This window comes from Acartia tonsa, chromosome 15 (assembly GCF_053477335.1).
Source record: "Acartia tonsa isolate MP-2025a chromosome 15, ASM5347733v1, whole genome shotgun sequence".
Taxonomy (NCBI): Eukaryota; Metazoa; Arthropoda; class Copepoda; order Calanoida; family Acartiidae; genus Acartia; species Acartia tonsa.
Window position 1 is genome coordinate 14,307,717 of NC_137274.1, and position 24,903 is coordinate 14,332,619.

At 32.7% G+C, this 24,903-nt stretch overlaps 1 protein-coding gene across 1 annotated transcript; it reads right to left on the reverse strand.

The window, feature by feature from the left end:
• Window positions 1-6,828: 6,828 nt before the first annotated feature.
• LOC145306734 (uncharacterized) lies at window positions 6,829-12,232 on the reverse strand. The gene is made up of 8 exons (XM_080149014.1): window positions 12,070-12,232; window positions 10,915-10,988; window positions 10,699-10,757; window positions 9,823-9,991; window positions 8,781-9,035; window positions 8,456-8,522; window positions 7,873-7,948; window positions 6,829-7,520 (listed from the first exon to the last, which is right to left on the reverse strand). Exons 1-8 carry the CDS (start codon window positions 12,225-12,227, stop codon window positions 7,449-7,451), a joined length of 930 nt encoding a protein of 309 aa, XP_080005140.1. The 5' UTR covers window positions 12,228-12,232; the 3' UTR covers window positions 6,829-7,448.
• Window positions 12,233-24,903: the final 12,671 nt, after the last annotated feature.

Sequence of the window (24,903 nt, forward strand, 5' to 3'; positions counted from 1 at the left end):
ACAAACGGACATTAACACTTGTATAATGTCAGAACTTAATAATCAGAATGCGAATGTATAAGAGTCAAAGCAAAATTGTAAGTAAATTTGTTGAAAAACTGCTTGATACAGGATAATGATTATGGACATACTTACATTTTTAGGACTTAATTATAGAGTTGCTTCGCTTATAATATTGTACTTTGTTGTCCCAGGAATCAGTATACCAAAAATCAGACCAATCGGATCATTAGGTCACATACAAAGGGGGGGGGGGGGCCGAAAGTGACACTTTTTGAAACCAAAACTAAAAGTCAAAGGAACTCAACTAAAAAAAGAGTTACAGGTCTGACATTTTGCATGGCAGTTGCTTTATAGGGGTACAATATGGAACTGTGAAGAAACGGCGGCGCAACCGCCGAAAACCGCCGAGAAAAGGCAACAAAAATTACGGCGGTTTTCGGCGGTTGCGCCGCCGTTTCTTCACAGTTCCATATTGTACCCCTATAAAGCAACTGCCATGCAAAATCTCAGACCTGTAACCCTTTTTTTAGTTGAGTTCCTTTGTTGACTCTTAGTTTTGGTTTCAAAAAGTGTCACTTTCGCCCCCCCCCCTTTGTTGTTAAAAATGTAAAAAAATCAACATGTTTAAAATAGACGTACGGACATTTTGGTAATGGTTATAGAGTTGCTACGCTTTCTAAATCGTAGCTAACTACTAAAGGAATCACCATGCAAAATTTGAAATCGATAGGACAATTCTAACATGTCTAAATTAACGAAAAAAGCTATCCGTGACGGACGGACCGATCCTAATTATAGAAAAGCTTCGCTTTCAAAAAGGACCTAAAACGAAGGTGACTTAGAAGGGTCGAAGGTAGAAAAAAAATTACTTACATTTTTATGGTAGGATAATCTTTATAAAAAGGGCACAATTTAATATTTATTAGACTGCTACCTATCAATAATAATTTATAAGGACCCTTCCTTTATCTAATCAATTCAGGTCAGACGGAGGGTTAAAGTAAGAGCACACGTTGGTTAGGTGGTCAAAAGAAAAGGGAAGGATTCTTACGCCACTTTAAACTAATTTACGAATTTTGATTGGTCGTTTTGCGAAAGAAGAGTTGTCATTGGACAAGTTAGGAACTAAGATACGTGTGTTTTAAAATCAAGTTTTCTACGCATCGAAAGTTTAAATCATTTACGTAAACAGTTTCAACAGTTTCGGAGCCGTAAAATTTTGATGCGGCTCCGCGGAGACGTAGATCTGGAAATACGGCTTTTATTTGATTAAAGTTATATAAAAGTAGAAGGATGTGTGTCTATTTGTTAGGTAACAATAGTTTTTCAGTTTATTTTATAGAAATAGACCGTCGCCAAATTATAATATTACTTTAAAAATCATTTTTAGCCAATCTGGAGCCGGAGCCGTTTTTAACGAAAAATACCGCTCTAGCTCCACCAAAAATGTTGCTGCCCCCGGCTCCGAAACGCTGGTTTCAACGATAAAAAAAACAAATTATTGTCTTAATAGCTTAAACAATATATATTATTATTTAGGTAATTAATCAATATAATTTCTTTAAGTTAGTGACGTATTTGAGTAATAAATCTTTTATAGATTATTTAGTCCTTGACAGGTTTATAATTGTATTTCAGTCTGTTATTAAACGCAATCTGTTGCTATTCCTTTCAAAAATATCTTTAAGGCTATCGTACAACATAAGTTTTTGTAAATCAAAGTTTTGGTGTCGTGAAAGGGATATATCCATAAAGGAGAGGTAGCTTTCGGAGAATCCTGTAAAAGTGTGTGTTTTATGACTTTAAAAAAAGGAGTAGAACTCTAAAATTTGGTATGGCAGTTGCTCTAATATGGTACAATAAAGAACTGTGAACAAACGGCGACAAAACCACCGCTACCCCCTAAAACCAGTATGTCCTGCAAATTTTAAAATTCTACTCCTATTTTAAAGTCTTAAAACGCACACCTTTACGGTATCTGAAAAACCTACTTTCCCCTGTAGTTTAACAAGTTACTCAATAAATATTCTAGATCTACAACGGATTTTAAAAGCGTAGATTTTTTATAAATAGGATCTGTCCTTAGCTGTTAGCTCTTTTCGTTAATTAAGACATGTTAAAAGCATCCTATCAATTTTAAATTTAGCTTGATGATTCCTATAACAATAAGTTACGATTTAGGAAGCGTAGCCACTCTATATTCGTTACTAGAAAGTCCATACGACCAGGGGTGGGGTCTAAATTCCCCTCCACTGTAATATCATTATATACTAGTAATAGGATGATTGTATGTTATGCTAAATCTTACAATAGTTTCCTTTCCAATATATCTTCCCAAAGGTTAAAGGAATGTTTAAAAATATTTTTTGGGGATGGGGGGCACCACCACCCTCCTAAGATGAATCGCCCGTATAATTAATGCCCCTTCCAAGCTTTTTTATTTGATAGTGACTATCATTATATTAAGATTAATAAGTATGGATCTTGAACGCAGGGGAAATTTTGAACCATGACCATGATGGGAAAACTAAAAACCCAGATGATTTTAACCTCGAAGATTATGAAGAGCCCGATATTGCAGAGTTTCATAATTTGACAGGCAGGGTTGGAAGAAATTCTTAAAAGTTAAATGAGCACATTTTCACTCATTTCTTATTTTTTATAACACCAATTTTTAAGCTAAACAAAAAACTTATTGAAACTACCAACATACATTTGAAGTTAAGTTTATTATTCCAACCTCATTCTAAGGTGTTGAAGCCAGAGATAGAATGAGAAGCCATATGGCTCCATTTGAAACTCAAGGTATGATTTAAGCTATGATACATTTAAAACTTTGGGTACATAACTTGTTTATAAAGACAACTAAAATGGGGACCATGCATAAAGGTGAGAAGCGATGATAAGCACCTTCAAGCAGTGACAAGAATTTTTTAAATAAATATGTTAGGTTACTGTCAAATATTGTTAAGTGAAGATGAGACAAAATCTTTTTTACCACAGTTATTTTTTTTGGGGGGGGGCACAGTGAGCCCAGGAATCCAATTTTGTGGAAAAAATTAATAACTTCCTTATTTTTCAACCAAATCAAACAATTTTTTTTTAATTAAAAGGTTTTTATAGTACCTTTTACAGAATTAACAAGATTATCCCTTCCTCCCTCTCTAGATGATTGGGGGGTCAAAATATCACCCCCAAAAATTGGTTTTTGGTCGATTTTGACCCAGGCCACTTTGAATGGCCATCACGGCCAGGGAAGTGATGGGAAAAAAATTGTGCAAAATAGCAAAGATGGGCAATGGCCCAGTGTGTCAGGTGACATGTGTCCCAGGCCTGTCAGCCAAGCAGTCTGGCTGCACTGTCATGCCAAAAATCCTCAAAAAATTTCAATTTTTGACAATTTTTGCGACCTTTAACTGCGGCTGTCGGCCAAACGGCCGGTCAGACCACCTCTGGCCGCACACCCGTCAATCCGGCTTGGAATGACCTACAAAAAAGTGGTAATACACGTGGCTGCGCCACAAACACACGCCGCCCTGTGTGCAAAAAACACAACAAAAAATTGTCATTTTTTTGGTGTGCTAACTTTGCCGCCAATTAAAGGACGGAAGGCGGCCGGCAATTATCTCTGACTTCTTCTGAGTGCAGTTAGAGCCGGCCATTGTGGTTCTAAAGATACCTTTAGATTTCTGGTAGCCCCTCCAGGAGGCCCTCAGGGTCCAATACACAAGGGCATAGTAAAATTTTATTTTGAGGTGCTCTAACTTTTCCACCACTGGTGGAAAAATTTTATGCCATGATTTTTTGGAAAGGCATTTTGCCAGATTTTTACCCTGTAAAAGGATTTTTCTCTATAATGAAATCCGGCAACAAATTATATAAGGATTATACACTAAAAATAGCTTAAAACGACCTTTACAAAAATATCTATAGAGGTTAAGCAACTAAGTGAAAGTTGATAAGACCAATGGGATCCTCTTATATATAGCCTAATTAATGCTAGAACTTCATCCTAAAAATTTTCACCTCGTTGCTAAAAAGATCAAGGTATTTGAATCAGAGCTTAAAAAAATATTCAACGTGCTTTTTTTTGCATTTTCACCAACTTTCTTTAATATGGATTCAAGAGGTTTTTTTTATACAAAACTATTTAGTTTCTTGTTATCCAGCGTTAGATAATTGCACAACCTTTCTAAAATGTTATTACATTACGTCCTAAGTTAATATTTGATTAAATGGCAAGTAAAACAAAAAAAAATTTAAAAATATTTTTTTGGGAGATTTTTGTATCTAAATTTCGTGAATTCCAGGGTAACAACTTCAGAAGGCCATAAAAACTTTAATTTTTTTAATTTTTCATTAATTTAAAAGGGCAAACCTCCTCTAATATGATGAATTTTAACATGGACTTTTAAAATAATTGATTTTCTAAAGTTCGGTTTGGGGCATAAATAATTTTTTCCACAAAGTTGGATTCCTGGGCTCACTGTGGGGGGGGGGGGGGGATAAATATGATCATACTGTTAAATAATTAAAGATTAAAATTGGTTTCAATTAATATATGAAAAAATAAAGAAAAATAAATTGTGCTGTACAATCCTTTATTACCTACTTAATCTTGTAGGGGAAGTTGTAATGCTTGGGGGAAGACTGATGAATGAAGATGGAAATTTGAGTGAATTCTCCGACGACATCGAACTGGATGGTTCCGGAGAAGAAAATTTTGAAATATAGATTATTATTAAGCCTGTAAGTCCAAGATTAAAAGGGGGGAGGCGGATGTGCCACTTTTTTAAAACAAAAGTAAAACGCGCATGAACTCAGCCTTTAAAAGAGTTACAGGTCTAAAATTCGGCACAGAAGTTGCTTTTGAGGAGAACAATATGGAACTGTGAAGAAACGGCGGCGGAACCGCCGCTCCCGCCGAAAACCGCCATTTCCCGGCAAAAATGTTGTTTCTCTTTTTTCGCCATATTAAACGATTTTAAATCATCTGAGATAAACTTTTTTTTTCATAAAAATTTCCCTTATATTTTCACTTGACACTTTTTTTAATATTGACATGTTTGAAGTATTACAAGTGTTACATGAAAATGTGGGGGAAATTTTTATGAGAAAAAAAAGTTTATCTCGATGATAGAGAACTGTCAAATTTGGAGGAAACAGGCAAAAAACATTTTTGGCGGGAGCGGCGGTTCCGTTGCCATTTCTTCACAGTTCCATATTCTTCTTCTTAAAAGCAACTGCTGTGCCGAATTTTAGAGCTGTAACTCTTTTATGGGCTGAAATCATGCATGTTCTACTTTTAGTTTCAAAAAGTGGCACATCCGCCCCCCCCCCCTCCTTTTATATGTCTACGGATTTTTTGTATTTATACGAGTAGAAAGTAATCTTTAATTTAAAAAATGTAATCTAGTTTTCTTTAAGTTTAAATTGTAAAAGTTTAAATGAAAATTAATCTTGCTAATGAGGTTCAATGTTAACAAGTGTACAAATAAGCCCCCGCATGGCCGGGGTTAGGCATTTAGAAAACATGTAAGATAGTTTAGGTAAAGTCTCCTATCCGACGTTTGTCAGTCAGAGAGAGAGGGGACAATGAGTTGTTTATTAAACTATTCCCTTAAGTTTATTGGCTTAACAACTTTGGTGACTTTAAATGAACTTTGATTATTTGCTTTATTAAGGTAAGTGCCCAAACATTTTAACTACTATTTTCATTTATAGAAGGAGTAATTTTGTGTATTAACATTGGTTATGCACATAAATTTATCAGCTATTGTCTTATCCCTTAATATCCCTGTTTTCACTCCTGAGTAATGTTTATTTCACCAATGAAAAGATGAATCCAATAAAGTTTTCTAAAAATATGTTATGATTCATTACTTTTTAGGAATACAATTTTCATAAAAGCAAAGATCATAAATAGAAATAGAATTCCACCCATTATAATCAACAATGTAATAACAAGGATGACAACATCCATAAAAGCGAAGCACAGAAACGGTAAGACAAACGGACATTAATACTTGTCTAGTGTCAGAACTGAATAATCAGAATATAAATGTATAAGAGTCAACGCAAAATTGTAAGTAAATTTGTTGAAAAACAGCTTGATTCGGGATAATGTTTATGGACATACTTACATTTTTAGGACTTGATTACAGAGTTGCTTCGCTTATTACATTATACTTTGTTGTCCCAGGAATCAATACACCAAAAACCAGATCAATCGGATGATCAGATCACATAAAAATTTGTTGTTAAAAAAGTAAAATAATCAAAATGTTTAAAATGGACGTACGGACATTTTGGTGATGATTATAGAGTTGCTACGCTTTCTAAATCGTACCTAACTATTAAAGGAATCACCATGCAAAATTTGAAATCGATAGGACAATTCTAACATGCCTAAATTAACGAAAAAAAGCTATTTAAAAAAGTAAAAAAAATCAACATGTTTAAAATGGACGTACGGACATTTTGGTAATGATTATAGAGTTGCTACGCTTTCTAAATCGTACCTAACTACTAAATGAATCACCATGCAAAATTTGAAATCGATAGGACAATTCTAACATGCCTAAATTAACGGAAAAAGCTATCCGTTACGGACGGACGTACAAACGGACCGACCCTAATTATAGAAAAGCTTCGCTTTTAAAAATACAAATTAAGTTAGTTATTCAAAGCTAATTCGAACACGTTTTGCAAGTTGATAATATCCATGAATATACACTAATACAGTATACACAAAAAAAATTAAACATCGATAGTTAACAATTTTTATTTAAGAAAGAAACAAAAAATATTTTAAAATTACAGGGTTTTAAATTACATATTATTTTTTAAACTTTACTATGGAAATATAGAGAGGGGGGGTTGGATAAGACACCTTTTGAGACCAAACCTAAAACTGAAAGGAAATCGATCACAAAAATGCAGGGTGTTTTTTTAAAAGGAAAAAAGTATTGCTTAACAAATTAATTAAAGAGTGTGGAAAAATGCGTAATTTTTTTATTCGAATTGTGTGGCTTGTGTTAATAGTAGAAATATGTTATGCATACCGTTAAAATCGTCTTAAACTCTAGTTTTTGTATATTTAAGTATGATTCCTGTGCTACGTATTTTTCAAGAGCTAAGTGGTAAATGTTCCATCTGACTTAAAACTTTCCAACATAGCACAAAATGCAACGTACAAATAGCATAAATATGATATTTACAAACAAAAAACTATTAATAAAAGCCGCGAAATTTGAATTTTAAAAATATACGCATTTTTGCAACTCTTAAATTGGTCAAGGTTCATTAATCTTGGAAAAATAGACAATTTTTAACTGGTTTTTAAAGCTAAATTTGTTGAAAATCGCTAAATATTTTTTTTCACATACAAAACTCTCCAACCAATATAGAAAATAAGATATAGAATATTAATTTATGTCAAATGTTCAAGTGAATTTTTTAAGTTTCGCTTCATTTATTTTTCGCATGAATTCGATCTGTTCCACCAAAAGTTGCTTCTAAATGAGGGAAATTAATTATAATCATTGATATATAGAGACTAAAAGTTATGCTTCTGTAGAGAACTAAATTGTTTAAACCTACCTCGATTTTAATTTTTTTTTTAGTAATATTTTTCCACATATTTATTAACATGACTATCAGTCTGTCAGTCATCATACAAAATATAATACGAAATAAATGAATGTTTCATTATACTTTTCTCAAAGAATTTATTATTGATTTTAAAAACCTGCTTTTTAATGTCCTTGTCCGAATTCTTATCCATGATTTTTTGTGCTCAGCTACTTAAGGATATTGCCATCCCTTGTTGAATAAATATTATCTAAATTGAATTAATATAAACTGTACCTCTAGATTTCTTTTCTCCATTGCAGATTTTAATTCCACAATTTTTTTGGCCCTCTCCAGCTGCTCTATTGACCAACTAAATATTGTTGATGGTATAGTTCACGTCAAGGCCATCCTTGGACCTTAACCTTATCTTTTATTAAGTCGTATTATCATAGTCCTATCGAGTTCAAGCTTTGCATCATGATTCCTGTAAGTAATGTTGGATTTTTAAAAGTATAGTAGCTCTATAATCATTACCAAAAAGTAAAAACGTTCTTTTAAAAAATGTGGATTTTCAACTTATTGAATAAAAAAAAATTTAAATTATAATTGATTTTTGAAGAAATTTTATCAAATGTTTTGTTGAGTTGAAAGTGCTAAATAAAATAAAACAAAAAAACATTTTAGAATGACGTGAAATGAAAAAGTACATTAAACAGACTTTACATTGTTTTGAAACAAATTAAAGTACAAATTTGTTAAAACTTTAATATTTGTATTCTGATCATTGAAGCTCTATCACTCTACACATGTCAATGTTTGTTTGTCATCATTTTTATTTTGAGCTTTGCTTTATTGGATGTTATCCTAGTTTTATTACCTTTCAATGTTTTTTTCTTTTATTTTGGAGACAGAACAGTTCAATTCAAAGATGGTGTCTCCGTTTTCTAAAAATTGTAATATCATGTAAGTAGGTAAGTTATTTAGGTGGATTTTGCATTGAAACTTTTAAATTATTTTAATAAATATGATAGACATAAGAAAGTCATATGGACATTTGGTAATTGAAATATGTATAAAGTCGTAATTTGAAATCAACATCAAGTGATCAGGTTTTCTAGATATTGTTGTTTCCAAAGACATTTGTTAAAAGGAAGGTATCTATGTAAAAAGGAAGAAATTGATTAATGTCATATTTTGATTACCTAGAACTGTTCTGCTGGTAATTTGTTGTTGCACGGGGGAAACGTTGGTGTTGGGGAAACTTGTGGCAGGGGATGAAAAAGGTGTTACAGAGGTGGGCGTTTGAAAAGGAGAATTTAGGGTGATTTTTGGAGTTAAAAGTTGGGAAGTAACATGGTCAGGACTATTGCTAAAAATGGGCGTGGACGAGGATAACTTTGAGGATGAAGGTTTTGGAGTAGAAATATTTTCATCAACGGGGTATGTGAGCTTGCTGCCTAAATTATACATTTATTGATAAATAAATTAGGTTTTTGCATAGAGAAAAAAATCCTTTATCCTTGTGGGTTTTTGTCAGCTTATACCAATAATGAAATGAATTTGTAAATAATCACGAAACCTATACATGTTTTTCAGCTGTCATGATAAAAATGACGACCTCTCCATTTGCCCCCCTAATATTATTTTATATTAATTTCGCTTGTTGGTTATACACTATTCCTGGGTTTTTGTTAGCTCTACTACTTTATTAATACAAACTATAATCACTTTAAAATATAACACACAAGTTTGTTTTTGTGTCTAAGTGTTTGATGATCTATAGTGCGATCTCCTTTTAATTAGGGTCGTATGTACGTCCGTAACGTTAGCTCTTTTCATTAATTTAAACAGGTTAGAATTGTCCTATTTCTAACTGTGCACGCTGATTCTTATAACAGTTTGTTAGGTACGATTTAAAAAGCGTAGCAACTCTATAATCGTTACCAGAAAGTCCGTTCGTCCATTTAAAACAAGATGATTTTTTTACTTTTTTGATTACTCATGCCAAGTTTTATAATGAAATTAGAATTCTAAGTGCCAATTGCGCATTGATTACGAGATGGTTGATTACCCCCCCCCAACACACTTTTGCTTTGTGATTCATAAATTCACGAGAAACCCCTCTCCAACCTCTACCAAAACCCCCACCTTCTAAAACTTTTTTTGACAGCACCCTCACTTTCATTTTATGTTCGTGTTTACTTTAAATGACCTTCATTTTTACATGACTCAAAACTATTATACCTTTAGGCCGAGAAAGTAGTCTATAGCGGTTAAAAATAGGTTCATCGTCCTCGGAGGCTGAAGGAAAAGATGGCTCCACTGGTGGGGGGCCTCCACCAGTTTTTTTCGCCAACGAGTTTCTTTTTTTTAACTTCTTCTCGTATTGTTCTAGTCGACTTTTGGTTTTTATCTAAATATATTTTTTGTAAGTAGCATAGATGTTCTATTGCTAATTTTGTCTGTTTAAATAGTTGCAAGAAAATACGATTTCTTGCAGCTTGTATTGAAGATAAAAAGCTGAAATTTGTTGTGATAATTCTTATGACCTATGTGCATCTATTCATCCGCTCGTCGTTGACAAGGTGATAGGTTCGAATCTCGGTCGGACACCGCGTCATAGCTAAAGGCGTTAAAATTGGTTCCCATTGCTACCATGTCAGATGAGCTATGTAAATAGTTAAGAGTGGGGAGAATGCCTTGGCCCAAAACAGGCGCAACTCGTTACCATGCACAGTTAGGACTTCTCAGACAAAGGTCGTGCATCACAGAGAGTTGGTTGTCTTATGGATGTTACTTAACCTAATATCCTTGGGTGTTAGAGTATCGTATCCCATTACACGTTGATTATGCTTTGGATTTTCTAGATGATCACTAAAATTCAAAGGAGAATCCTGCCCTTTCCAAGTAATGGTAATTCATTTTGCCCATAATATTGTTTTCACATCGTTAGTTATAACAGAAAATCTCTGCAATTAAGTAGCCCACTTTAAAAATTAACATAGCTAAGGAAATGTAGAGTAGGTTAATTAGCATTATAACCATACGTATACAAGTAGATCTGCAAGAATTTAAAAATATGTACAAATGTAATTAACATCTAAAATGAAAATAATTTACCTCGGCCTTGTCCCTTGTCTGTTCCTGGGGTTTTGTAATATTTTCTCTTTTCCATTTTGCTAGAAATAAGAAAATTAAAAAAAAAAGGAAATAAAATGTAAGTTTTAAACATCACGTTTGCCTTTTTGAAATGAAAAATAATAACTGACAGACGCACCAACCCTAAATGTATATAAATACTTAAAAAGTTAGAATACAAATGAACATAACTACTACCTTTTATTTGAGCGAGGCTTTTGGAGGAGTTTTCGTTCACGTTGTTGAACTTTGTGAGGACGGTTTTCCACAAGCTATAAAATATTTTTTTTAATTGACTGCATTAATATAAGAATAATTAAAGTAATTTCATAAATTACAATTGAAAGATAGCACAATGTAATGTCAAATCTTTGTGTTCAACGTATACATAATCCTTATGATAAAGTAATAGGATGTTTGACTGTGTGTTTGTATGTTTGTACTGAAGGATCATGCTAACCGCTGGACCGATCGGGTTCTCCTTAACAGGGTATCTTCTCATAGGTCCCAGGAAGGTTTATAACTATTTTGGGGGAGGGTACCACCACCCTCCCAAGAGAAATCACAATAAATCAATTTTTTTTGAAACTCCTACGTAACATTGCAAAGTATCGTATTATTTTTTAGAACACCAAACATTTAAAGTACCACTAGAGGCCTCTAGAGGCGTAGCCGCTAGCTACATATATTGCATTATAATCTTGTTCAGTTTAGACTTTTTAAAATCGAATATGTTGTATAATTATGGTCGATTTGCCTATATGTCCAATATGAAAGGCTGTTAAGGTTAATAATAATTTATACATGTTAGAATTGTTTTATCGATTTAAACTTTGCACAGTCATTCCTTTAACATTTAGAAACGATTGAAAAAATGTAGTAACTATCTTTTTATATAACTTTGCTTTTTTGGATGTTGTAATCCATGTTAGTTATACTCCAAAAATATAAATCAAGACGGAATTAATTTATTATGTTTAAAATTATGCAGTATCCTTCAATGCTGATAATAGAAATATGAAACTGAATTTTATATATTGTAAAGGGGTAGTTGCACGAAATGGATTTAAAATTGAATTTATTGAACTGTAAATGTTTTCCTGTTCAATGGTTTAAACATTAACAGTAAGGCATAAATATAAGAGCATTTAAATTTTCTACAATGTACTTTTAAAAATATGCAATTTATATAGCTGGATTTTTTTTCTAACATGATGACTAATTTAGTGTTGTCTAATTGAATATTATTTATTGTAATACAAAATTACATTTGCTAAAAATCATTTTTCGGAAATGTACTTCAGGCAACTATCCCTTTGGTATATTAAGAATCATCTTAACAATTATATCTACCTGTGGATACGCCAAGAGTTTTTTTGGCGGGTCTTAGGGTCGCTACACATCAGTGCATAAAAGTTTTTCTGTGTATTAGAGGATTCATTGCAAATTGTTGTGGCTTTCATGCACAGTACCAGACTCTGGTACTGTGCAGCAGACCAAGCTTTTGTCATTTTTAAAATCTGAAATTAATTAAAATTTTTATTTAGTTTTGCTTTACCATGAACAATATAAAGGTTGTGCAAAAAATACAAACATTTTTAAAATTCAAAATACGCGGCTTGTGTTCATATTAAAAAATGTTACATATTTTAAACGTCATAAACATAGTTATTAAAATAAAAGTAACATTCTTTTGCTATTTGTAGTTTAGGAGCTACGTTGGAAACTTGAGGAAAAGAATCAAAAGTTTTAAATAAGATGAAACATTTTACCACGTATCTCCTTTACTATAATTAGCACAGTAATAACTCTTATCTTGTCTGTCTGTTTGTACCGAATGATCTTGGTAACCGCTGAACCAATCGGGTTCTGCTTAACAGGGTAGCTTCTCATAGGTCCTGGGAAGGTTTATAACCATTTTGGGGGAGGGTACCACCTCCCTCCCAAGAGAATTTTTTTACTTAGAGAGATTTCAACGCAACATACTTGAAAGTAAAATAGAAAAGTTTCATAAAGACTTGAACCAAAAAAACAAACATTTAAAGTGCCACTAGAGGCCTCTAGGGGCGTAGCCGCTAGTAACTATTATGTCACTTTATTTGAAAAGCAAACATTATTATACACACATAAGTATGTAACCTTTGTATCACAAACTAACCCTTCTCCTTGCCTCGCAAGATGTTTAATAACTTTAAGCAAACGTTAATATATTGTGATATTGGAAAAAAATCGCAAATAAAATAAATATAATATAATAATATTTAAAGAGTTTAAGTATTGTAACAATTTCAATAAAACTTCGAAAAGGTATTTGTTTTGACCGCCATTTTTTTTTAAGTTAGTCGGACTTTTTAATAATCAACTCTCAGCTGTAGCATGTACTAAAAAGTTGAAGGACGTTTCTTCACCATTGCAAAACTATTATAATAAATACAACACCAAAATTATTTTGTTTTAATTTCATTAACTAATTACATTCAAAGTACTTTAAGATTGCAGATATCATTTTTCTTGAAAATTAAATATTATTGAAATTATTTTTTTTGGGGATCATGAGGACGTCGGTCTAAATTTTCTAAAGTCTGACTTACAGCTGTTATTCTCAGGGAAAAAGGAACATTAACTAATTTATTTTTGAAGTAAAAATTCAAAAGTATGACTGAAAAAAGGTTGACCTCAAAAAAGGTTAACTGAAAATTTCTATCGGTCGACTGTTTAGCTTTTGTGAACTGGGCTTTAGTTAAAGTTATGGGAACAGAGAAACTTGTTTTGCAGCATCTGGATTTTAAGATTTTTGTAACAGAATTGGAGGGTATCAAGTTTTTAGAGGAACCGAAGGCGGCTGTTAGAAGTTATTTTGGGGATTTGTTAAAACAAGAAGCCAGGTTTGATTTAAATGCTATGTTTTTGGCTAGTAGAGAAAGGAATGAGAGGATGATGGAACTTTTTAGTATTTCTAGATGTGCTCAAACAGAAGTTAGATCAAATGTACAGTTGCATCATGGGTTCAGAATTATATACCTGGGAGAGATTGCTAAGTATGAAAAATGTACAGCGGTTGAAATTCCAGTAAAGTTAGGTGTGGATTATGGATGTGCTGTAGGACATTTGTTGGTGGAATATAAAGGTGAGACAGTTGGGATACAAGAATATAGTAGAATGATTGTTACAGTAGAAGACATAAAACTGCTGAATTGTTCGCAAAGTCCGGTATTTCTGAAGTTGACAGCTAATTTGTTTCTTGGGAATCAGGGGCAGGGACTCGAAATTCTTCACATTGCCAATGAGAAATCTGAACATGTGGGACAAAAGATTTTTCTGAATGATGAAAAGGTGTTTATTGCTGATTTTAATAAGACTATTAGATATCAGGGCTTAGAGGATTTTGAGGATTTTAATGGACAGGCTTCTAAGTTGGATTTTGTTGATCATAAGTTGTCATTTTTCGAACAAGTTACAGGTTCTTGGTTTGGTTTAGAACATTTGTTTAAAGATATACTACCATTGTTTGCTAAGTTTGTATTGATTGTTTTGATGTTGTTGTTAGGTATAATTCCCATGTTGGTAGTTTTGTATTGTTGTTGTTCATGGTGTTATAAAAAAAGATTTACCGAAGAAGAATTTAATGCTAGGTTTTAAATTCTTATGCAGAAATTTAATTATATTGTATTTTTGCAGGTTGGTTACGGCGGCAACAATGAATCAACAGTTATTGAGCAACGAAGAAAATGGTCGCCACAAACAATCTGCGGATGAAGGAAATCAAGTCAAACCTGGTCTACCTGTGAGCGCGTTGGTCAGCAACTCTGCATCCCGGCTGGTGTTGATAATGTCGCGCGTCGAGCTGCCGACGTTGAGTGTGGGCAGATCGTCGAGGAATGTGTTTATGAACAGCGAAGACATGCCACTTGCAGATTTAGTTCGTCTTATTGATAATGAACCAAGGTTTAAATTGAACTTAGTAAACATGCTTTCGTTGCAGTTAGAGATGGGGAGATGTATCAACTCATTAGACTGGGCTTTGGACAGGATCCCTATCTTTACCAGCCAGAACTCAAGACACTTGAACCTGGTAGCGGCTGGTGAGCATTCTAAAGCCATAAACAGAAAGTTGTACTGGAACGAGACAAACAATTTGAATAAATTGAGTGCAACTATGTTTCTCTCCAAGCTTGTTTGTGAAATGTTACCAAGTTTGGTGTTGCTTGCCAAGATTGAGTACCTGGATGGAGATGAGAGAAAAAGCTGCCAAACGTTGGGAGAATTGTTGCCTATAATCAAGCACATGGGGGAACTGGATGACTGGCACCAACTTTCCAGAGTTGACGTCATACCTGCAGATGGTCGAATGAGTCTTCAGACGGTGCTGAGAACGGTGGGCAATAGCATTGATGCGCGGTTGAAGACGCAGGTTGTATCAGCTATCCGGCTCCTGGCACATTGGAGAGATGTTGTGAATAAAATTTCCTTTATTCTGAAACAGATGCCATCCACAACTTTGTTCGAGTTACAAAAAGAGTGGCTTGAAGGAAAGTCTGAACAGGATTTGAGTGCTAAAGTGTTTATTGACGCTATTCATGTGAATGAATACATGAACCTATCGGTTTTTATACCACGCATCTTTAACGTGAACTCGGTCAGCTTAATTACCAGTGGAGAGATGCCAGCTGAGATACGTTATGTTAGATTGGATGGACAAAGAGAAATAATTGAAAATCTTGTGAGTGCTACATATACAGGTAGTTTGGTGAACAATAAAGTAGACGGAAGAGTTTTGACCTGGGAAATGCAGATGCGCTGCAAACGTCTCCGTCCGACTCTAGCCAAGCAGACGTTGCTTTGTGAGCCAGGTACTACTTTAGAGAATGTGGTAAAGGAACTTAGATTGGAGTTGGATGGAAAAGTTCATACAAGTTTGTTGGCAACCAATCTCGAGTGGAAGTTTAATCCTGAACACAAAGTAAATGAGTGGTTTGAGGGTGATTTTAAGTTGGTTACTCGGTTTGGGGGTCCTGTTTGTGTTCAGCAGGATCAGCCTTTGGATCAGAACATTCCTGTTTGTCTAGACCTTGAATTGTCAGGTCAGCAATGGCGTGTTGATGAACAAGCGATGGAGGAAATGAGGATGGAACACACGCCTGGAATATTGACGGTGCTTGATAAATTCGGGGAGGAGGTTAGTCGTAAGCATCAAAAGATTTTGGATACTCAAGAGGAGGTTGATAGCGTTGCAACCTCGATTTCAGTTGCGGTTAATAGCGGATTTGAAAGATGTTTACATATGCTTGGTGATACTGAGGCAAGGATGCCTCAAGACGGCTTGTGTGATGAGACCGCAAAACTTGGAGTGAATGATAATGAAGCTACCATTCCTATGGACATTGAAGAATCTGGCAAGAAAGGAAGAGCAGCTGGAAAAAGAAAGTAATAATTATAGTTTACTGTGTATTAATTCATATTTTATTTTATTTTATTTTTATGTATTAAGTATTTGTTGAGGCAGTAGTAGTCTCGAAAAGGTTTAATATTAATGCTTTTATAACAATGCATCTCTAATGACATGTTTTTAAATCAATGCATTCTGATGGTTATATGTTAATCAGTGTTTTTATTTATCATGCATTTATAATAACTATGTTAATCAATGCATTTCCAATGTTTGCATGTTAATCAATGCATTATATGTTAATCAATGCATTTTTCAATGATTATATGTTAATCAATGCATTTTTTAATGATTATATGTTAATCAATGTTTTTTTTAAAAAAAATATAAAAAAGAGAAAAAAACACATAAAGAGAAAAAAAGGAACATATAAAAAACATAAAAGAGTTCTAAGGAACCAAAACAAAAAGAAAAAAAAATGTAAATGAAGTGTTTAAAGATCTGGAAATAAAATTAAAAAAAAAAAAATATAAAAATTATGGCAGGTGTCATACCAGATCAATTATTATCTATTTAATAAGCATTCAATGCTATTTATAATATATTTGATAATTAACATGTAATAAACATATTGTTATATTCAATCTGTAATGTTACAGTTTCGAAATTTATGTTCATGTTAAAGCCGGGGAGAAATGTGATGTATAGTCCCTTTCTTCCTGTCTTGAGAGCATTATATGTATTTTGTAAATTAGCTTTCAGTTCTTGTGTCAACCGTCTCGGAGCAAGACTTTGCTCTGCGACTCGGCACGAACCTAAAAGTGAATCCTTGCTATTATATTTAATATTATAATTGTATGTTTAATCTGTCTTGAATTAATACACTTTATTAGAATATTTAGCTGTTTGTTCTTACTATTATTACACGTCAGAGGTAAGGGTCGATTCTAAAAAAAGTATAGTTGTATCGGGTTCAAAACCATTCCATATTGGGTAGCTTGAACAGACTTTGGACAAACTGTCGAACGGAATTTTAAATTTCGGCCTGTGGAAAAAGAAAGAAATTTGGGTTTTGAATTTCGTCCCTGTGTATTTTATCGCCATATTGGATCGGAATAGATTTTTACATCGTTTCGCTGTTAGTAGATTTTGCTTCAAAGAAGGTGTATCAACTTTTTTGCTTTTTATTTAAGATAGCTAGCCGGTTCTTTCAGAAAGTAGTAGATGTAAAATTTTTCATAGAATTCAGATATGCAATCGGTTTTTTTTTGTAGACCTCTTATTTTTAAAGTAATTTAAGTTTTTTAAAAAAATAATTAAGTCGGTTTTAAGGTACTAAAACGCAACAAAATAAAAGAAGAAAATGGCCAGTATGAACAAAAATAGTAAGATCTTTAATTTGACACCTTACTTTTAAAATTCTGTTGAGTAATTATTGAAAAAATCTATTTTTTTAACCTCGGTTTAATAAAAACTTTAGACCTAAATATTTTCTCAAACAGACATAAAAAACATGGGTTCATATATACCTTTAGAATCAGAAAAATATTACGAATCCATTCTAAGTGAAATTGAAAAAGTTTTAAAAAATTTTAATAAAAAATAAAAAAAATAAAAAGTTTATTTTAAGAATTGTAACTACTAAACTAGCCAATCACAAATCGCGAAAATTGACGAATCGCAAAGCTTAACCTATAAAGTTAACCAATAGAATTGCCAAAAAAAAGGAGAACGTTCATACAATATATACAATAGATACTACAATAAATATAGTGATATTACAGAACATGTAAAGAATGAAAAATTATGAACAAATATGCATCAGTCTGTTTATAAACTTCAAAACAATGCAGTTAAAAATACATTATTGTTTCTTGTGTTTAAAAAATATCTGCTACATTGCATTGTCTTTTGTTTAGGTTTTGTTCAGGTTTTATTCAAGGTAACCCTTTAAAGCCGAAAATTATGATTCTTAAAATAAACTTATATTTTTTATTTTAGTTTTATAAAAGTTTTTCAATTTTGCTTAGAATGAATTCATATTATTTTTCTCATTCTAAAAGTATATATGAACACATACTTTTTATGCCTGTGAGAGGATATTTTTAATTTCAAAGTTTTGATTAATCCGAGGTTAACAAAATAGATTTTTTCAATAATAACTTAACAGAATTTTAAAAGTAAGGTGTCAAATTAAAGATCGTACTATTTTTGTTCATACTGGCCATTTTCTTCTTTTATTTTGTTGCGTTTTAGTACCTTAAAACCGACTTAATTATTTTTTAAAAAAACTTAAATTACTTAACAAATAAGAGGTCTACAAAAAAACCGATTGCATATCTGAATTCTATGAAAAATTTTACATCTACTACTTACTGAAAGAACCGGCTAGCTATCTTAAATAAAAAGCAAAAAAGTTGATACGCCTTCTTTTGGAAGATTTTAAAAAAATGAAATTGAGTAATCTTTTTATAAATTTTGTAATTTAGGTTTTTGGAAGGTTAACATTGGACCATATGTAGCAAAATGGCCGATAAATTGATGTACAATTACATCCCTAATGATGAAACACAAAATTACCCTATACGTAGATCACAATTTTTGTTTAAAACGTATGAACCAACCAATCAAAATTTAGTAAAAGTCAAGAATAAGCCTTTAGAATCAGAAAACTTTGGGGACTAGTGTAATAAGTAGCCCGAAAAGCTAATGTCTGTCCGTCCGTATGGTTAGCTCTTTAGAATTGTCCAATCGATTTCAAACTTAAAGAATGATAGGTACAACAGTTAGATACAATTTTGAAAGAGTAGCAACCAGAAAGTCTATTAACGTCTACCCTTAACGGTCGGGGGGGGGGGGGGGGCGTTGAATGCCCCCCCCCCCCATCCGGTTTTTTTCTATCTCATTTTCTGTGTGTGAAAGATGAAGAGCCCAAACTGCTTGACTTTTTAAGTGTGGGTATGAGACATAACTGAGAGTTGAAATTTTTTGAATATATCCATCCTGGCGGGCACAGGATGCCAGCAAACCTGGCAGGGTCATCCAGTTAAAGAGCAAAAATATTTTTTTTGACTTAAACAAAGCATTTTATCTTACCAAAATACTAAAATACCCTCTAGTAGTACATCCTCATATTAAATACAGGTGTTCAAGTAAATTTTAGGTTCCAGGTATGATCCTGCAGGTCCTGATCCTCCAGGTCTCCAGAAATCTTTAAAAGGCTCCTGTGGCCGCAATTTTTTACTTAGAGACTTAAAATTTCAAACTTAAGCTTATCTTACATGTGTACATAATGTATTAAAATTTCATAAAGATCCCGCCGACTGCGGCGGCTGGCAGCTGCCAAGTACAGCTGCGGCCGCTGAAATTATATTTTGATATTTCAAATATAAAATTTACATAAAGATAAACATTTTCTGCAAAAAAAATTTTATTCTAGCTTCAAAAATAAAAAAATTACAGCCGTTTGAAATTTATAAGTAAAAAAGGACCTTAAAACAAAGGTTGTTAAATAAAAGGGTGAAGGAAGCGAAAATTGACCTTGACTTACTTCAGGTCGGAAATTCATCATAACACAGGGGACTTGCACAATTTTTTTTAGCCCTCTACTTCTAATAGGAACTGAGATAATAAGGGGGGGGGCGTTGAACGCCCCCCCCCCCCCCCGACTGATTAAGGTGCGACAAGGGGCCCGATTGTAAGGGGTTAAAAAACATGTTATTTTTTTAACTTGATGAAATAGTTTTGCTATTTATGTGATTTTTTTAATACATATTACTATTACAACAAGGCACAGTGTTTTAAGCGAAGCTTCTCTATAATTAAGTCCTTAAAATTGTATGTCTTTAAATAGTGTCCTGTATTTACGCAGATTTGCAAAAATTATACTTACTATTTTGTTTATACATTTATATTCTGCTTATTCAGTTATGACACTTTACATGTGTTAATGTTCGTTTGTCCTTCTGTTTCAGAGCTCTGCTTTTATAGATGATGTCATCCTTGTTTGTTGTTAAACAACCGCTTAACAATCGCGGTTGTGCGGAAAAATAGGATTATAGTCAGCTTTCCGCGGCTAGTATGGCCGAGAACAGGTTCTAATCCAGCGGATATTGATCGGATTCGAAGCTATCCTGTGCAATAGCTCGCATTTTTCGGCCGGTCATTTGTGTCAATTGTGGCAAGGAGGGGGGGGGGTAATTTTTAGCCCTTTTAAAGAGAGAGGGGGGGATACTGAGAAAGGAGGGGGGGATTTAGGCCAATTTACAGGGATCCTAAGGGATAAGACACTGGCCGATAAATTGATGTACATCCCCAATTTTAATACACAAAATTTCACCTTTTGTAGATTACAACTAATGGTTGAAACGTTTGGACACACAACTTAATTGACCAACCAATCAAAATTTAATAAAATTTCCCAAAGTTGTTACGTCGTCAACCAATTAGAAAAGTTTATTATAAAACTTTGGGGACTAGTGTAATAAACAGCTCATTGTCCTTTCTCTCCCTGCCAATTTGATAGGGCGATAATGGAATTGATTATACGTGGATATATTGCCAGGAAAAAAACTAAATTGCTTATATTTATATCATTATTGGTCAGTTTGTTCATCCACAAGGAGGAGGGGGTGGGTATCGTTATTTTTAGCCAGCAGCAAGCATCACGTTATCAGAGTACATGAAAATCTGGTGCAACATCCAAGTAATAATATATCCATTAAAGAGAGAGAGAGTGAATGTCATTTAAGAGATCTTAAGGGATAGGACATTGATGTAGATTAAAATTATTGGTGGAAAAGTTTGAACGCTCTACCCAATCAAGACCTCCAAATATTTTAAGGGTTTTTTTTTGGGGGGGGGGGAGCAATTTCAATTACACTCCATCGATCCCTGAAGAGAGAGAGAGAATGAGGTAGAGAGAGAGGAAATATTTAAAGAAAGGGAAAGCTTAAAAGAGCTCGCGCTTAAACGCAGGAAACTAAAGGGATAATACAATGGCCGATAATAATTGATATACATCCAAAATGATGCAACACAAAATTACCCTTTCTCTACATAATAATTAGTGGTTGAAACGTTTAGACACTCATCTTAATGAACCAACCAATCAAAATTTAACAAAAGTTGTTAAGACAATGAAAAAGAATACGTTATTATAAAGCTTTGGGTGACTAGTGTAATAAACATCCCAATGTCCCCTCCCTCCCTGGCTAAAACGAGAAAGGGAGATAGATAGAGAGAGAAAGAGAGAGAGAGAGAGAGAGAGAGAGAGAAAAAAAAAAGAAAGAGAGAGAGAGAGAGAAAAAAAAGAAAGAGAGAGAGAGAAAGAAAAAAAAAAGAAAGAGAGAGAGAATATCTTGAAAGAAATTTAGCGAATCGCTTACTGTAAAAAATGTTAATTTTTTCAAATGCTTTCCAAAGTAGTAAGTATTTTTTTGTCTGAAGCTAAAGGTCTTAAAATAATCCTCGCCAGGGAAGCTTTATAATTGTCTTGAGTTGGTTTTAGGCTATATTCTTGACTTGCATACCCCCGCCCCCTTTCCCTAGATTCTAGAATTTTATGGTTAGGTTATGTAAGAGTTGAAATAATTTTAAAACCTATTAGCTCTTATCATTAATTTGAGCATGTTATAATTCTCCTATCGCCTTTAAACTTTGCAATCTGATTCCTGTAATAGTTAGGTACACTTTAGAAAGTTAAGCAAAGACCAAAAAAGATTTGACAGTTGCGATAATGCGATAATTCGACGTACATCCCCAATAATAATACACATAAATACTCCCTCTGTTGATTACAATTAGTGGTTGAAACGTTTGGACACTAAACTTTATTAATGAACCAATAAAATTAAAGTGTCCAAAGTTGTTTAGCAAATGAATAAGAAATGTTATTTTTCCAAAAGCCTCTGTTGAGCATGAAAATGAGTTAAGCCTGTTAATAGACCACGATATTCCTATTATTCCCACCATTAATGCCACGTGAATATGTTGTATTGGTAAGTCCCAACCTTAACGTCTCTTGTATGACACAGTTTCTCCAAATTTTTCTGCATATTAATTTTTTAGAGTACATTTGACTGAAACATACATGCTAAAATACATATAAAACAAAAACATAGAATACTAGGATTAGAATTGAACCCAAATAGATTTTTATCATAATTACTTTGAATATTCATGGAAAATATAAACATAGAATACTTGATTGAATTAGATTTTTATCAAAATGTAGACTTTATAATTTCAATGATGTTGACTTTTAAAAAAAATCGCCATGGAAAATAAAAACATAAAATACTAGGTTTAGAATTGAACACAAGTAGATTTTTATCAAAATGAATATTCATGGAAAATAAAAACATAGATTACTAGATTGAAGTAGATTTATATCAAAATGGGGACATTTCAATGATCGCCATGGAAAATAAAAACATAGAATAATATGTTTAGAATTGAACGCAAGTTGATTTTTATTAAAATGGTGGTGTTGACTGAGAATTGAAATAGTCCTAAAAAAATACCCAGCAAAACTTTTAAAAAAAAGGTAGCATGCTACATTGTTTAATATTGTTTGCGATAAACGTTGAAAAATCGGCCTTTCAAGAATAGGAAGGTTGCGAGTTCGCCATCGATATTGTAGCAGAGTAGCATAAAGTAATGCTGGCCTTTATTCAGTTCTTTCTAAATTATAAAAGCCTCTCAGATCTTTTTTCTCACTTCTTCTATTTTTATCCTCTCTCCTCTCTCTCTCTCCAACGTTTATTGCCAAAAAATTAGGTGTTAATTCATGGCGAATGGGATTCAAGGTAGCATAGGAATCGGTTCATATATTGCATGAGCTCGAAGACAACACTATGGCGTAATACCAAATGTCAAAATTAGTAATTTAAAATTTTAAAATTGAATTGAGATAGTTGGTATAATCCTTATAGGAAATTTTTAACATTTAAAAAAAATTAAACTCCCTACCCTCCCCCAACAAAATAATGACCATGATCAAAGCAATCGGCCACCTGGCCACAGTGTTTGGTTGCCTAGCCGTAGAGCTTGGTCTCCTAGTCTGCCTAGCCACATGTGATTGGCCATTTAACATTTCTAACCTAACCTAATTGATAATAAAAAAATTTAATGAGGTAGCTTTTTTAAGAAAAAAATCTCTATTGTAATCTATTTGTAACTATTATTCTTAATACCTAATTTAATCATAACTGAATTGTGATCCACTTTTAATTTCTATGTAAAAAATATATATCTACCTAAATTGTAATCAACTTTTAATTATTCTATTTAAAATGCAATTATAAAATCTACCTAAATTATAATGTACTTGTTGTTATTCTATGTAATACATAAATATAAAATCTACATGAATTGAAATATACTTATCATTATTCCATGTAATAATTTAATTTAGAATAAATCTGAAATTTAATCAACTTGTAATTATTCTACTTAATAATTAATTCAAATTAAGACACCATTCAATCTACTTGTTATTATTCTTCAAAATAATTTAATTTTAAATTAATCCAAAATTTAATCTACTTGTAATTATTCTATTATTGAAAAAAATATAAAATCTACCTCAATAGTTATCTACTTCTTACTATTCTATGCAATAATCTAATTTAACATCTGTATAAAATATAATCTACTTGTTATTATTCCATGTAAAACACAAATATGTAATCTACCTGAAATGTAATCTACTTGTTATTATTCCATGAAAAACACAAATTTGTAATCTACTTGTTATTACTCTACGTAATATAAAAATATTAAATCTACCTTAATATTTATCTACACATCACTATTCTATGTAATACATAATTAAATATTCTACCTCAATCGTAATCTACTTTTTTCTATTCCATGTATAACACAAATATGAAATCTACCTCAATTGTAATCTACTTGTTATTATTCCATGTAAAACATAAATATATCCTGAGACACTGTGACCGCTGCTTCCTTGAATTCAGTTGCTGTGCTATTTTCAAGTCAAGTTAAAGTGAAAACAAGGATAATATTTACAAGGATCCAAAGCTCGATAAGACAATGGCCGATAAATTGATATACAACCCCAGTGATGATACACAAAATTACCTCTTCTCTAGATTTAAAATAGTGGTTGCAACGTTTGAACACTCAACTTAATGAATCAGCCATTAAAAAGTCCCCAAAGTTGTCAAGCAAACATAAATTATAATAAAACTTTAAGGACTAGTGTACTAAACAGCCCATTGTCCCATCTGGGAATTTATTTTTGCAACATAGTTTTACATGTAAAATTTAATAAAGTTTCTCGTATTCATTCGAATCCGGTGGATAAGAACCGGTTCTCATCCATGTGAAAAAACTATGTCTAGCATCGTATTATATCCAGCTTTCTACGAATATAGAAATGTACAATCATATGATTAAAACCAGTTTTTTTAGCCCGTGCCTGGCTAAAAAAATTGGTTTTAATCTAATAATTGTACATTCTATATCCGCGGAAAGCGGTTTATAATACGATGAAAGAAATAACTATTCCAGTATGGGGCTTTAAAACCGATTACTATCCGCAGGATTAGAACCGGTAAAGTCATACATGCTGAAAAATCATGTATGGGCTTTATATCATAGATAATTTTTCACAATTATTTAAATAAAAATCATTATATAAATACCAGTTTTGTTAGCCAGTGCCTTCAGCATCTCGGGGCTCAAAAAATTGGATTTATATCCGCGGAAAGTTGTTTATAATACGATGCAAGAAATAATTATGGCTTTGAAACCGATTAATATCCGGAGGA